The following is a 13,449-nucleotide window of genomic DNA, read 5'->3' on the forward strand; positions in this document are numbered from 1 at the left end:
TTATTGAAGAGATTGTCCTTTGGACCCTCTCAGGAGATGTAATGGAGGAAACACATGTGTTTACAAAAGATCAATCCACTCCAACAATCCAATCTCCATCTCCCAAGCCTTTGGATTGGTTACTTATATTGAACATGGAAAGTTCTCAACCTTATTTAATGAATACCACCTTTAAAAATGTTTTATTTTATATTTGAGAGAGAGAAAGAGAGTAACAGAGTGTGAGTAGGGTAGGGGCAGAGAGAGAGGGAGACACAGAATTGGAAGCAGGCTCCAGGCTCCAAGCTGTCAGCACAGAATGATGCAGGGCTCAAACTCCTGAGCAGTGAGATTATGACCTAAGCCAAAGGCAGATGCTTAACAGACTAAGCAACCTAGTTGCCCCAAATGAAGGCCATCTTTTAGTTCAATTTCCAGTAACCAATACAGTAAACTATCAAAGCTATTTTTAACTGTGTGATCTAATATCAATCCCAGAATCTTTGATAAAAGCACTCATTAATTAATTACGAACAACACAGTGTTATATTCTATCTTCCTTGGTCTTACATATTTAGAATCAATTGCTATACATATCCCTCATGCCTGCCGATATAAATTGGCAAAAAAAGTAATTATTTTGAGTATATAAGTTATTTTATCCTCTATTCTTGCTCCTCTGGAGCATGCTGAGATTTGAATCTACTTATGGGTCTAGTGGCAACAAAGGGTGATTGGGATGACTTTTAAAGATCTTGGAGGAGAAACCCCATGAAACTGGGAAGCAGATTTCTGAGGAAGGGACTCCTGTTGGCTGGTGCAGTATTATGAGGAACATAATAAAGCTGGTTTGGGAGTATTAAACAAACAAACAAACAACTTGTACACTGAATCCACTGTTCCCTGATTTGGTGAAAAACCATTGCTGGGTGATGGTTAGAAGAATAGGAAGCAAACAGAAGAGAGATTTCTTTTTTCCTCCTTCAGCCTTGCAGTCTCCCTCCGATAAAGGATCCTAACAAGGAGCAAGCCAGTTAAGAAGATGGGGTGGTTTTCAGAGTCCCAGACCTAGCACTGCAAAAACAGAGTACAGAAAGATAGATTTGTAACCAAGAGATAAAAGCTTAATAAAAACACAATTTATTTAAGAGTAAATGATATAATATATATATGCACAGAAGAGTGCCAGGCATGAATCAAGGTGGTGATAAGGAAGAAAAAGAGGAAGAGGAGCAGCTGGGGAGTAGATTTGAATGATTATCCAAAAGTAATTGGTAATGACTTGAGGAACATGAACACCAAATAAGGGTCCACTGTTGTTGTCTATGAAGGAAGTCATAAATGACCTAAAGTAAGTTATTTTGAGTTGGGGGAATAAGCCAGATTATCCAAAATTGAGCACTAGATAAAGGTGAGGAGTATGAAAGAATGAATAACAATATGTCTCTTGAGAAGTTTGGTGATACAAAGAAGAAAGATGGAGTTATCAGGGCCAAGTTAAGTTTTCTTCTATAAACCACAACTTTGTGGGTTGCCTGAAGGACCTATTGGATAATACCAGTATTCTTACTTCACAGTGGGAAAATTGTGGCTCAAAAAGGGGAGCTACCTAATGTTACAGAATCTTCCAGAAAACATTTCAGATAAGACAGGAAGACCTGTTCCTTAGTTTTTGGGAAACTCCAGACCAGAGTGTTGAACTATTTCTGAGATAAAGGTTAAATTAGCCTAGGCATCCTCCCACACTGTGCAAACTTTTGTCATCATGATCAGACCCACCACCATCTCTGGCTATCTTTGCCTCTGCCCACATTGCACCATGGAGGCAGGACGGCCCACAGTTCAGAACTGCAATTTTTTTTTATTGTAAAGATATTACAGGGAATAAGCACATGGATCCTAGTGAGAAGTTACAGGGAAATAGCCTCCATACCCAGAGAAATAGGGGATCCTTGAGTCCAGGGTGGGTAATGAAATTCTGGGTATTGGCTGAATAATCAGCATAAACATCTAGGATCATCACCATATAGGTGATAGTCTGATGTGTGGAGGACATTCCAAGGAGGAGATGGGCAAGCAGTACCTGATTCTGTGTGAGATATCAAGATTTCATACCGTCCTTTTTTTGAGCGGAGATAGGGGGGAGGCAGAGGAAGAGTATCCCGAGCATGGTCCTCTCTGTCAGCACAGAGTCCCATGGGGGAGGTGGATGGGGCTCGAAGCCACTAACCGTCAGATCATGACCTTAGCTGAAATCAAGAGGTGGATTCTTAACCGACTGAGCCACCCAGGCGCCTTTCTTCTACCCCGTTTTAAGGAGGCTGTAAACGAGAGCTGAGAGCCTCTTCTCCGCATTTCACTTTGCTCCGGTACTGCTGTCCACTATCCATGGTGCTGAACCATATTCCAGTCTAGACATCCATCCACTGCCTATCCCTGGATAAAAATTCACTCTGTTCCCTATACTCTCTCTCCTCAGCTAAGATGAATCTTCCTTCTTACTTTGCCTTACTTTATGACACAAGGATGTAAAATACTGTCAGAAGTCCTGCTTGATCAAAAGATATATTTCTTACTTTTAATATTGGCGACAAAGTCATATTTACAAAATACTTTCTAGGTTGAGCAAAATATGTCTGTGGACTGAATATAACATGGGAGTGCAGTTGGAGCTGCTGTGTTAGATGGCAGTCTAGATGTTTTGGTGGGGCTAAAATTAAATGTTCTAGGCTTTTCAAAGTTTTGTAACTAGCGGCAAGTTTTAGAACTGCATTGTCCAATATGGCAGCCACTAGCCATATATGAGTGTTGAATACTTCAGTTGCAGCTAGTCCAAATTGAAATGTGTTATAAGTATGAAATACACACCAGATATCAAAGACTTAGCACAAAAATAGAATGTAAAACATTTCATTAATAATTTTATATAGATTAGATGTGAACATGATAATATTTTGGATATATATGATAAATGAAATTTGCTAAATATAATCTTCCTTTTCCTTTAAAAATTTCATTGCTAGAAAACTCTAAGCTACATGTGTATTTTGTGTTATATTTCTATTGGACAGCTTTACTTTAGAATCCTACATAACTAAGCTATCAGCCCAAAGACATAGATTCCATTATGGTGTTGGCCATTCAGTTTTTTATGTCCCCTTTCATGGACTACACCTTCTTCTTGGGGGCTCAATCCATCATGTGAACCTTTGCTTTTAGAAAGCATGTGTCTGGCTCACTACAAACTTACCTTTGCCCCTCAGAAGAGGATGCCTCCAGCTTCCATGACTCCTATGACCAGTCACCTAGAGATTCTTCCCATTGTTCAGAGCATCAGGTTCTTTCCTACTCCTGTATATTTGCACATCATGTATCCTCTGCTTTTAATTCATTTTCCCATAAAGAAACTCTTAATCATTCTTAACATCCAGTATAAATCCTATGTTCTCTGTGAAGTCTTCCTGTAAGTCTCCAAGCAGGACTGGTGGATCTTGCCTCTTTACTTCCACAGAACCCCAACAAGAACACCTTCTGCATATGAAATTGCCTATTTGTTTTTCTTACCCTTTATTAGACTGGGGGCTCCTGAAATTAGGGGCATGTCTAATTCATTTTGTAATCCTGGCATCTGGTATAAAACAGGGGAATAGAAAAAGTCCTTGCCAAGGCTCCTGGGTGGCGCAGTCAGTTAAGCATCTGACTTTGGCTCAGGTCATGATCTCACAGCTCATGAATTCAAGTCCCATGTTGGGCTCTGTCCTGACAGCTCAGAGCCTGAAGACTGCTTTGGATTCTGTGTCCCCCTCTCTTTCTGCCTCTCTCCCATTCATGCTCTGTCTCTCTCCCTCAAAAATAAATAAACACTAAAAAAAAAAGAAGAAGAAAAAGGTCCTTGCTTTAACGAAATATACATTCTGGTAGGGGATACAGAAAAGAAAAACATAATATATTAAAAATCAGATAATAATGAATTTTATGAAGAAAATGAAGCAAGGAAGAGAGTGGCAGATATGCTTTTTTTTTTTTTGAAAGACCTGAGAGGGTGATACCTGAACAGAGTGTATTCAGCACAGAATAGTTGTAAATAAATACATGACACACGAATAATAACATCTTCTTTTACAGAAACCTTGCAGAGATATCTCCTATAACTGAGCCCCTTCCACATCTCAGCCACATTGCTCTCCTTTCTTACTTCCAAAAGGAAAACTCATTCTTGTCTTGGGGCTTTTGCACATGCTTATCCTCCTGTCTGTGATCTTGGCACAACTGGGTCTTGGCACAACTTCTGCCTTATCATTCACGGCTCAGCTGAAAGATCTCAAAGAGCCTTCTGCCTGACTATAGTCTCTTAATTTGATGCCTCCCTCTCTGCCCCCACCCATCACTCTCTGTCACACCCCACTTTGTTTTCTGCATAATACCCACCACCTTCTAGAATTTAGCTTACTGTACATTTATTTCCTAGTTCATTGTCAGTACACCCAACTAGGATACAAACTCCAGGAGAACAGGGTCTTTGTATTATTCACAGCCATATTCCTAGCAGTTAGCAGGTAGTAGATGCTTTAATTGAAATTTTGTGAATGAACAAATGACATATTTATATCATTATAAACTCTAAAGGCCAAGTGCCATCACTAAGGAATGGAAATATGCTCTGATTTCTCACCAGACTGGTGCAAACGTGGCTCCTTTACTTTGGAGTTATTTCAAATGTGGCTTGGTACCTGCCCTGCTGCAGCAGCAGACCTAGAAGGCAAAACAGATACCTTAGACAGAGGGAGTATAGGAAGATCAGAGAGGCCAAAGGGGTTTTCTCCTGCTCCAAATAGGGGTAGAGCAGGGTCAGGGAATGAGTCAAATGCTTGGAGTCACAAGGCTGGGCCTGGAGGCTGTGCTTAGTTGCTGGCATCTCTGATCACTTCAGTGATAGTTCTGAACTTTGGTTTCCTTGTCCATAAATTGGGAACAAGAACCCTGTTCCAAACTAATAACTGAAGATCTGTATATTGAAATGAGACAGTGGAGGAATTTGTCATTATAGCAGTTGGGTCCCCATTCGCCTGGTCACCTCTCCAGAATGGTGGCCCAATATCAGTACTGGTTGAGCTGCCCCACTCACTTTGGGTGAGTCTGGGAACCAAGCTTTGGGAGCCTTAAGACTCATCCAGATTGACTACCTCAAGCTTTCTACTTCATAAACAGTGAGCTCCCTGTCAATGGAGGTATGTGAGGAGAGGCCAGAAAACTGCTTGTTGGGAGAGACACTTAAAGGAACTTTAGAAACTCCAGCATATAGCACTTGGTAAGATCTAGTGAATCTTCAGTCAATAAAGGAGTCCTTTCAATCCAGAAATTCTGTTGGTTTTCATATTCCTGCTGGGGGCCTCAGCTGCCTCTTTGGCTTCTGGGAGACCTGGAAACTTTGGGTGCCTGGAGATAGAGATTATTGGAAGGAAGCAGTCTTTGGGTTGAAACCAGGTCAATTTTCTGCTTATAATGCAACATTATGTAATCTAGGAAGAAAGTTAAGAGGAATTGGGCAGATTTCTCCCCCAGAGTAGCTTCCATTTATGTCTCATTTTCTCTAGGCTTTTCAGACCAAAATAGAATTGAAACCACTATGTACCTGGCTATTGGTGGAGTTTCAATGGCTAGTGAAGGCATAGTGCTTAACCCTGGGAATAGTGCACAGGACTCCCTCAGTAAATGGCAGTTGAGTTTGTGAGGATTGTTACTAGCAGGGACCATTATGCTTCATTAAAGATGGGGTGTTTTGTTTGGGGAAAGTGTTAGGGGAGAGGAGATGAAAAGAGTAAAGGAGGAATCTGAGCTTTCTGGGATGTTCCTATGTCTTCTCACCACCAGCACTTACTAATCAGTTGGTTAGTCACTTGTGGATTCAGGTTATAAAGCCATGAATTTATGAAGGGACACATCTGAAAGACAAGAAAATATGCAAGAGTCAGGGGGAGGACTTTACCAAGGATGGCTGAATATTCAGGGGGCAATTGAGGCAAACTCTCCTTCTAAGCCAACCTATTCTAGGGAACGACCAGGTAGGGGAGTTTGGGGGGATAGACTGCTTGGGGTCACATGTCAGCTGAGCTGTTTGGCAGCTATGTAACTTATCTAAGTCATTGGCCATCTCTAGAACTTTTTCTTGAATTTGGCAAATGGAAAGAATATTGGTATTTAGAGTATGAGATTATTTGTAGGATAAGAAAATTTGTGTAAGATCCTTAGCACAGTGCCTGTGTGCTTAATGAATATTACCTGCTAATTTTTATGATTACTTATACTCATTTTACAGATAAGGAAACTGAGTCTTGAAGGGGTTTATCAACTTATCTCCAGTCACACAGATGCTGATTTTGACTTGAAGAATTAACTAATATCTATAAAGCACTTCACCACTGCTGGTTGCAGAATGAGAACTTGATAAATGCCACTTCCTCTCTCCCTGTCTCTCCTTCCTGGAAGATTTCCTTCCAGTTTATTAAGGAGACACACTCCACCAAACTCTGGGTCTCATAGTCAAAAACTGAAGTAATCTGGGTTTGTATACTTACTTTTGCTCCAAAATTATGGATTATTAGGTTTCCCAGGACTCTTTCTATGTTTTCCACAATAAAGTTTTTCATTGGGGTGATGCTAAATGAAGAATGAAAGTAGAACAGATTAAATTCTCCCAAACCCTCCTTTCCTTTTTTAAAAGTATTTATTTATTTATTTATTTATTTATTTATTTATTTATTTATTTTGGGAGAAAGAGTGAGCAAGCCAGTTGGGGAAGGTCACAGAGAGGGAGAGAGAGAATCCCAAGCAGGTTCCATGCTGTCAGGCAGAACCCCATGTGGGGCTTAAACTCACAAACCATGAGATCATGACCTGAACCAACGTCAAGAGTCAGATACCTAACTAACTGAGCCACCCAGGCACCCCACCAAACCTTCTTTTCTTTATATCACTTATGTACTTAGTTGACCCTGCATTATTTAAAGTCTACTCCTTTTTCCATGGCACTCCATAGCTAGCCTTGCCCTTCTGCTCCAACGTACCTCTAAGGACTCCTTAAAATCAATCTTTTAAGGGGCGCCTGGGTGGCTTAGTCGGTTAAGCGTCCGACTTTCGCTTGGGTCATGATCTCACAGTTTGTGGGTTCGAGCCCCGCATCGGGCTCTGTGCTGACTGCCAGTTCAGAGCCTGGAGCCTGTTTCAGTCTGTGACTCCCTCTCTCTCTGACCCTCCCCTGCTCACGCTGTCTCTCTCTCTCTCTCTCTCCTAAAAATAAATAAAAAAACATTAAAAAAATCAATCTTTTAATTTCTTTATTTTCTTATTTATTTATTATTTATTTTAGAGAAAGACCATGAGTAGGGGAGAGAGGCAGAGGGAGAGTGAGAGACAGGAAGAGAGAATCTTAAGCAGGCTCCATGCTCAGTGTGAATTCTGATGTGGGACTCAATCCCACAATCCTGGGATCATGACCTGAGCTGAAATAAAGAGTTGGACACTAAACCAACCCATCCACCCAGGGGCCCCTGAAATTAATATTTCAATTTAAATCACCTTGCCCTCATCATTGTTCCCCACCACCTCCCTCTCCCTGCCTATTTTGTTCCTCTCTTCTGGAATGCTTTCAGTTTCTACCACCCGTTTAGGTCCTGATCACTCTCTTTCTGGCACATTTTCCCATTCTTCTGATTATCTAATGTTCCAATTGAACTTTTCTCCTTAGCCTGATGGTTATGCTTTAATGGAAGGGATACTGTAATATCATTCTTCAGTTGGGGGAGATGAGAAGAAATCAGGAAACAGCAGTGTAAATGTGTCTTCATTCTGGCTCAGTCCATGGTTTTTACAAGTGAGGGTAAATCTCATTCTAAGGCAAAGTGTTTGTTTCTTTATTCTATAAAGAACTTACATATAAATCAGCTGAACTACCACTTCTAGCCTGAAGACTCAGATTTCCCTCAAAGGAAAAACTGGTTTCCTTCAACATATCAAAAGACATGGAGCCACACTGACAGTTTCCCAGAGGGGGAGAGTGGTGAGTAGGTAGAATGGCTCTGAGTGAAGGACACAGTGTCTGGAACAGGACAGGAGGACATTACCAGACCTGTAAGGGCTCAGAAAGGATTCCACACTCAGATCTTTCTTAAAACAGTGAGCAACTGGGAAATGAATCAAAATAAGGAATTCATGAATGAAAAAGACATGGTGTACAATAGATTGGTGATGACTATTGGATTCAGTTCATCAAGGGGAGTATAGCTCAGTGGTAGAGCATTTGACTGCAGTTAATCATGAATGTGAGCCTAAATTTTAAAAAATCTTACAAAGAAGATTGTAAAAAAGAGACTAAAAACATAAAAGATAACACTTAGTAAAAGGGCAAACCTCTGAAACCAGTTACCATGAAGAGGAGAGTTCACAGACTAATACACAAATGACGAAATCCTTGCTCTACTGATAGTCAAGAGAATGGCACCCATGGGATTTTCTGCTGAAATTCCCTACTGAACAGAAAAGTTGCAAACATGAAAATAATTGGTCATGATTGGTTATGGGGTGAAACTGACCAATGCCAGGTAGAAACACCTCACTTCAGTTCTATTGGTGAAGTATCTGGTGAGTGGTTTGGAATGCCTTAAAACTATTATATACCTTCAAATTTGAAAGTAGTATAACTGTTTATACTTTTTCAATCATTTCAGGAGTCTATAATTTCCTGCGCTAAAGGTTCAGGATTTATAATAGCAAAAAAAATCAGAAATAACCTATATGTCAACCAATAATCAAGTGAGCCTGCTTTGTTTGTTCTTGTTACTATTCAGTGAACCTCTTTTCATGTCAGTGAAAATAGTATTTTCATAATAAAATTTGTAAGTGCTATGAAGTTCTATTTGTAAGACACACATCCCCAAATGCACAAAAGATTCATTTGAAAGGTCTGCTTTGCTGTTGATGTGTTGCAGATGAAGCCTCCTTGGGACTTCATCACAACCAGCTGGATGCAGAGGGAAAAAAGTGGAGAACTCACAAATTTCCGGATTGGATCCATATGGTGTCAGGCACAACCCTGCAATGCCCAAAGGCGAGTTGGTATCTGTTGTCTACATTCTTCTCCAAGTAAAGCTGGACTTTCATATCTGTCCGTACATGGAATATGTAGGGATTAAGAGCCGGAAATCTGTGGGAGGGAAGTATTAAGGCTGGTGGGAGAGAACCTCAGAGCTTACTTTACTCCCATTTGTTTCTAGAATGAAGGTTCCCCTGATTTGCACAGGACTCTCAAAATCACCCTGTTGAGATAATTTCCTCATTTTTCAAAAGAGGTAATTCAGGACTGGAGAATGGGAATGGTTTTCTTCAAGTCGGCCATCCAGACAGTAGCTAAGCCAGGTAGGTCTGCATTCAGTATGTATACCTGATTTATCTACTATATCCCTATATCTGGCTCGGGGGACCATTAGAAAGGAAAAGGTTGATTCTAAGTATGGCATCCTATCAAAATTGAGAAATTGAATTTGGAAAGTACTCTGCCAGAGGTCACAAACTCCGCTGCCTCCAGGGCCAGGCCTCAGGAGGAAATGAATGAGATAGAGCAGGGGCTGGTTTTGCAGGGAGAGGTGACAGCTGCGATGAACTGAGGAATGCCTGGTCTCTCTGAAGATACTCAGTGTAGACCAAACAAAACACATCTGTGGACAATCTCTAGGCAATGGTGCCAAGGGGTCCATTTTACCCCTTGCAGTCTAGAGCAAATTTTGTTCTCATCTTAAGTTGTATTCAGTCAGGGCTGAGTGGGCTCATGAAGTCCAAATAAATGAAGGTGGGGCTTTCTGGATAAAACAGGAAAGGAAACTATTCAACTTGCCCTGCTTTCCCTAGAGAGACCCCAGCTTGGAAACATTCAGGTATTCTGCAGGCTCTGAATTCTACCCTCAGAGTGACCCAGGCCTGGAGAGGGAGTTGTTTTGCCCCAACCACACAATGAGACTTGCTAAGATTATACTGGACACCCTTTAGTTATGCCTGCTTCCCACACCCCACACATTTGTACAAAAGTACAGAATTCTACAAGCAACTTAGAGCTGTTACTTACTTTATTTGTATGGAAAATGCCAATGGCATCTGTAACTCGACCCCCTTAAAGTCAGGAGAGTTCTCAAGGGAGACCTCAAAGAGTCGAAGGTCTTTCATCTGTACCCTGTGTGAGAAAAACGGGGAAGGTTGTGGCTCTAGTCACTGGGGGACCCCACTTTGTGTAAAAGAGCAGAGGCTGAATGTACACAAAGACAGTTACTGACTCATTAATAATGTAACTTATTGTGCAGCTGCTATGTGATATAAACATTGAAAATAGAGCCCTGAACAAAAAAACCTCTTGCCTTAATGCATCACAGAATGATCATCATGTTCAGCCCTTTGGCCAGCACCAAGCAGGCTGGAATATGAATAGATAATAAGTAGAAGACTGAAAGCTATAGATAGCTCATGCTTGGGAGAGTGTATGTGTGTAAAACAATAAATCCAGTAAGTGAATGCACACAGAATGTGTCATGTGATGGGTGCTGTGAAGAAAAATCCTGGTGTGATCAGGTGAAGAGGGTGACACTAGGAATAGTGACATTTTAGACAGAGTGTCAGGGAAGGCTTCCTATAGGAGGTGACACTAGGGCAGAGTCATGAATGAAGTTGAGGGTACAGGTAGGTCATAAAGATGGTCAGAGGAAGATGGGACCAGGGAGAAGACAAAGAACATAGGCTCTGATGCTGGAATGGCAACAGGCTCAACATGACAGGTGGCCGATGGGCAGGGGAGAAGGGAGAGGGCAGTCAAGACCAGGTCCCAGGGGGCCTTGTGGGACAATGGTAAGACTTTTGGGCTTGGTTCAAAAAGTAACTAGAAGACATTGGAGGGTTTGAGCAATAGAGTTACAGTGTCTGGCCTACTTCTTAGAAGGATGCTTGTGGATACTGGTGGAAGGAATGGGAGAGGGTGCTTGAAGTGGAAACAGTGGGACCTGGGACCATAAGTCAGGGACAGATGCTGGTGGTTCAAACCAGATGAAGTGGAGAAAATGGTCAGGTGCCTGGGTGTGTTTTGAAGGTAGAGTTGACAGAGTTTGCAGACAGGCTGCATGGGAGTGTGAGTGAAGACAAGGGTATTGGACAATGTCAAGAGTTTTGGCCAGAGCAGCAGAATGGATGGAGTTTCATTAGCTAAGATGGGCTGGGCTGGGGGAGAAGCAGACTGTGAGGGTGGGAATCAGCAGTAGTTTTGAATGCGTTAAGACAAGGGACCTGTGTCTTCTACACTCTGGTGTTCAGATGGCATTGATTACAATGATTACCACATTGTTATTGTAGAGCTTGTTGTAATTGGTACTGCTGACTGGGGGCTTGCTGAGGGCAAGGAGCTATGTAAGCATGTTACATGGGTTGTTTCATTTAATATTCACAACAGTCCTATGTTGCTGGATGCTATAGTTCCCCACTTAATAGGGGCAGAAGTTGAGATTCAGGTAGGGGAAGACACTGGTGGTGCTCTCACAGCTGGTGAGTAGCCATTCTCTTCCCAGATAAAGAGACTAGAGCCCTGTCTTCAGCACCTCCTTAGCTTCTGCCTCTGCCCCCAATAGAATTTCTCCCAACGAGGGGGTCTTAGTCCATTGAAGTTGGAAGGGCTGTTAGCTGAGGGAAGGGACTTTGTAGAGTCAAGAAAATGCCAGAAAACTGCTAACAAACCAACAAATCAGGACAATCTGGACATGGAGGTTTGTGATCAAAGACCACTCACATAAAACTGGCATCCCCATTGGTGAGCTGGCGGCCCAAGGCAAGGCTGAAGATATTCTTCAATGGCTCCTGGAAGTCAATTGTCTGCAGGGCAGGAAGAAAGTTCATACCAAGGAGTCCTTGTGTCAAAGCTGAAAAACATATCCCCCCACCCCCATTAGACATTTAGATGCCAAAGATTCTCCGATGCAACCTTGACCTCTGAGAATGTCCCATTCACCTAATTTTCCTGGTGTGCTTGGTGCTGGGCCAAGTTCCCAACACAATCATTCAGCAAGTATTTTTAGAGGCCTACTATGTGCCAGGACCATTCCAGACTGTACCAGTGAGAACAGGCAGCATTCTCTGCCCTTGTGGAGCCAACATTCTTGTGGGGATGAGGGGAGAGAGATGATAAAGTAGTGATTAAAGGGACATGTGTGAGTCAAGTGCAAATAAGTGTCATGAGGGTGCTGGTTTCAAAATAGTCAACAACCAGGTGGGCATGGGCACGAAGCAATCAGAGAGGACATCAACCACAGCTCTGTAGCCTGGTCTTGTGGCTCCCAGGCTGCGCCAGGTGTTGACTCATTAGATTTCAGTTGCTGAGGAGCATAGAGTCCTGGAGTTAAGGTAGGATGGTTGGGGTGATGAAAGGAGGCCACCTGGGGAGTCTCTGAGCAGGGGCCACTTCCCAAGAGTTTAGAAAAAATTTTTCAGAATTTTAACCACTGAAGCCATACTGTGCATTCTGCTGAAGCTATTTCTGTCATGAGGGAAAAATAAAAGTCAGAATGAGGAATTGAGAATATTGAGTGAGGGGTAATTCATGTGACAAGGTCAAGGAATGTCTTCTGCAAATGCAACATTTTTAGCAGAGACTTGAAAGAAGGGAAGGGAGACTTGATACCAGAAGAGTGTTCCAGGCAGAGGCACTAGCAAGTGCTAAGGTCCTGGGTGTGCTTTATGTGTTGAGGAGACTACTGTGGCAGGAGGGGAGCCAGTGATTGGGGATGGGGGGAGGGAGGTAAGAGAGATGAACAGGAGCCAGTCCAGGTAGGGCTGGGTCTTTTGATGATGGGTTTTAATAGGTAGATCAGGGCAAGGAGACAGGAAGGAGGGGAGTCTTGGGAGAACAGGATTAAATACAGTAATGTGATGATTAGAGCAGCTAATGATTAATTATGTTAACTGTGTCCCAGACACAATGCTAATTAGAACTTAACCCATACTGGCTCATGGTATAGAATTTTAGGAGAGACCTATGGGTTTGATCAGGCCAGGGATGACCCAAGCCAGGACAATCTCACCATCAGTGATCTGGGAAGAAACTCTGGACAGGACCTCTTGAGCAGAGGATGAAGCAAGCAGCCCACAGAGGAGAATGAAGAAGCTGGAGACCTTTAGCATCTTGGGTCAGGTACCTGTAGGGGAGCAGGCAGAAAGGGTCAGCTGTGGGGTCATTCTCTGAGAGAGTCTCCCCAGAGCTTGTGTCTATGGTGGCTATAGAACTCATGTGGACCTATTTTACAGATGGGCCCAGTGAATTTCAGAGAGGAGACACACTTTTCCTCATAGTATAGAGCAAGAAATGAAGGGTCCAAGAGATGAAGTCAGCTCCCCAAGGCCACACAACTTATATATATGCCCAAGGGAGCTGGACATATAGCTCTTCCTGCA

The 13,449-nt window shown here is 42.4% G+C and overlaps 1 protein-coding gene across 1 annotated transcript; it reads right to left on the reverse strand.

The window, feature by feature from the left end:
- Positions 1 to 1,972: 1,972 nt before the first annotated feature.
- Positions 1,973 to 13,179, reverse strand: LOC120242761 (putative BPIFA4P protein). Its single transcript, XM_039248677.1, has 8 exons — positions 13,080 to 13,179; positions 11,792 to 11,921; positions 10,094 to 10,198; positions 9,029 to 9,178; positions 6,555 to 6,636; positions 5,858 to 5,921; positions 4,652 to 4,731; positions 1,973 to 2,068 (listed from the first exon to the last, which is right to left on the reverse strand). The coding sequence occupies exons 1-7, from the start codon at positions 13,177 to 13,179 to the stop codon at positions 4,676 to 4,678; spliced, it is 687 nt and encodes a 228-aa protein (XP_039104608.1). The 3' UTR covers positions 1,973 to 2,068; positions 4,652 to 4,675.
- Positions 13,180 to 13,449: the final 270 nt, after the last annotated feature.

The sequence above is a fragment of the Hyaena hyaena genome, unplaced genomic scaffold, assembly GCF_003009895.1.
Source record: "Hyaena hyaena isolate Hyena2069 unplaced genomic scaffold, ASM300989v1 scaffold_315, whole genome shotgun sequence".
Taxonomy (NCBI): Eukaryota; Metazoa; Chordata; class Mammalia; order Carnivora; family Hyaenidae; genus Hyaena; species Hyaena hyaena.

Bases quoted from the DNA above. Each gene is read 5' to 3' on its own strand.
- LOC120242761 (XM_039248677.1), bottom strand. From the start codon at position 13,179: ATGCTAAAGGTCTCCAGCTTCTTCATTCTCCTCTGTGGGCTGCTTGCT. The intron at 9,179-10,093 runs GTAAGTAACAGC...TCCCTCCCACAG, and splicing joins GCATTTTCCATACAAATAAA to ATTTCCGGCTCTTAATCCCT. The intron at 5,922-6,554 runs GTAAGTATACAA...CTTGTCTTTCAG, and splicing joins TCCATAATTTTGGAGCAAAA to ATGTGTCCCTTCATAAATTC.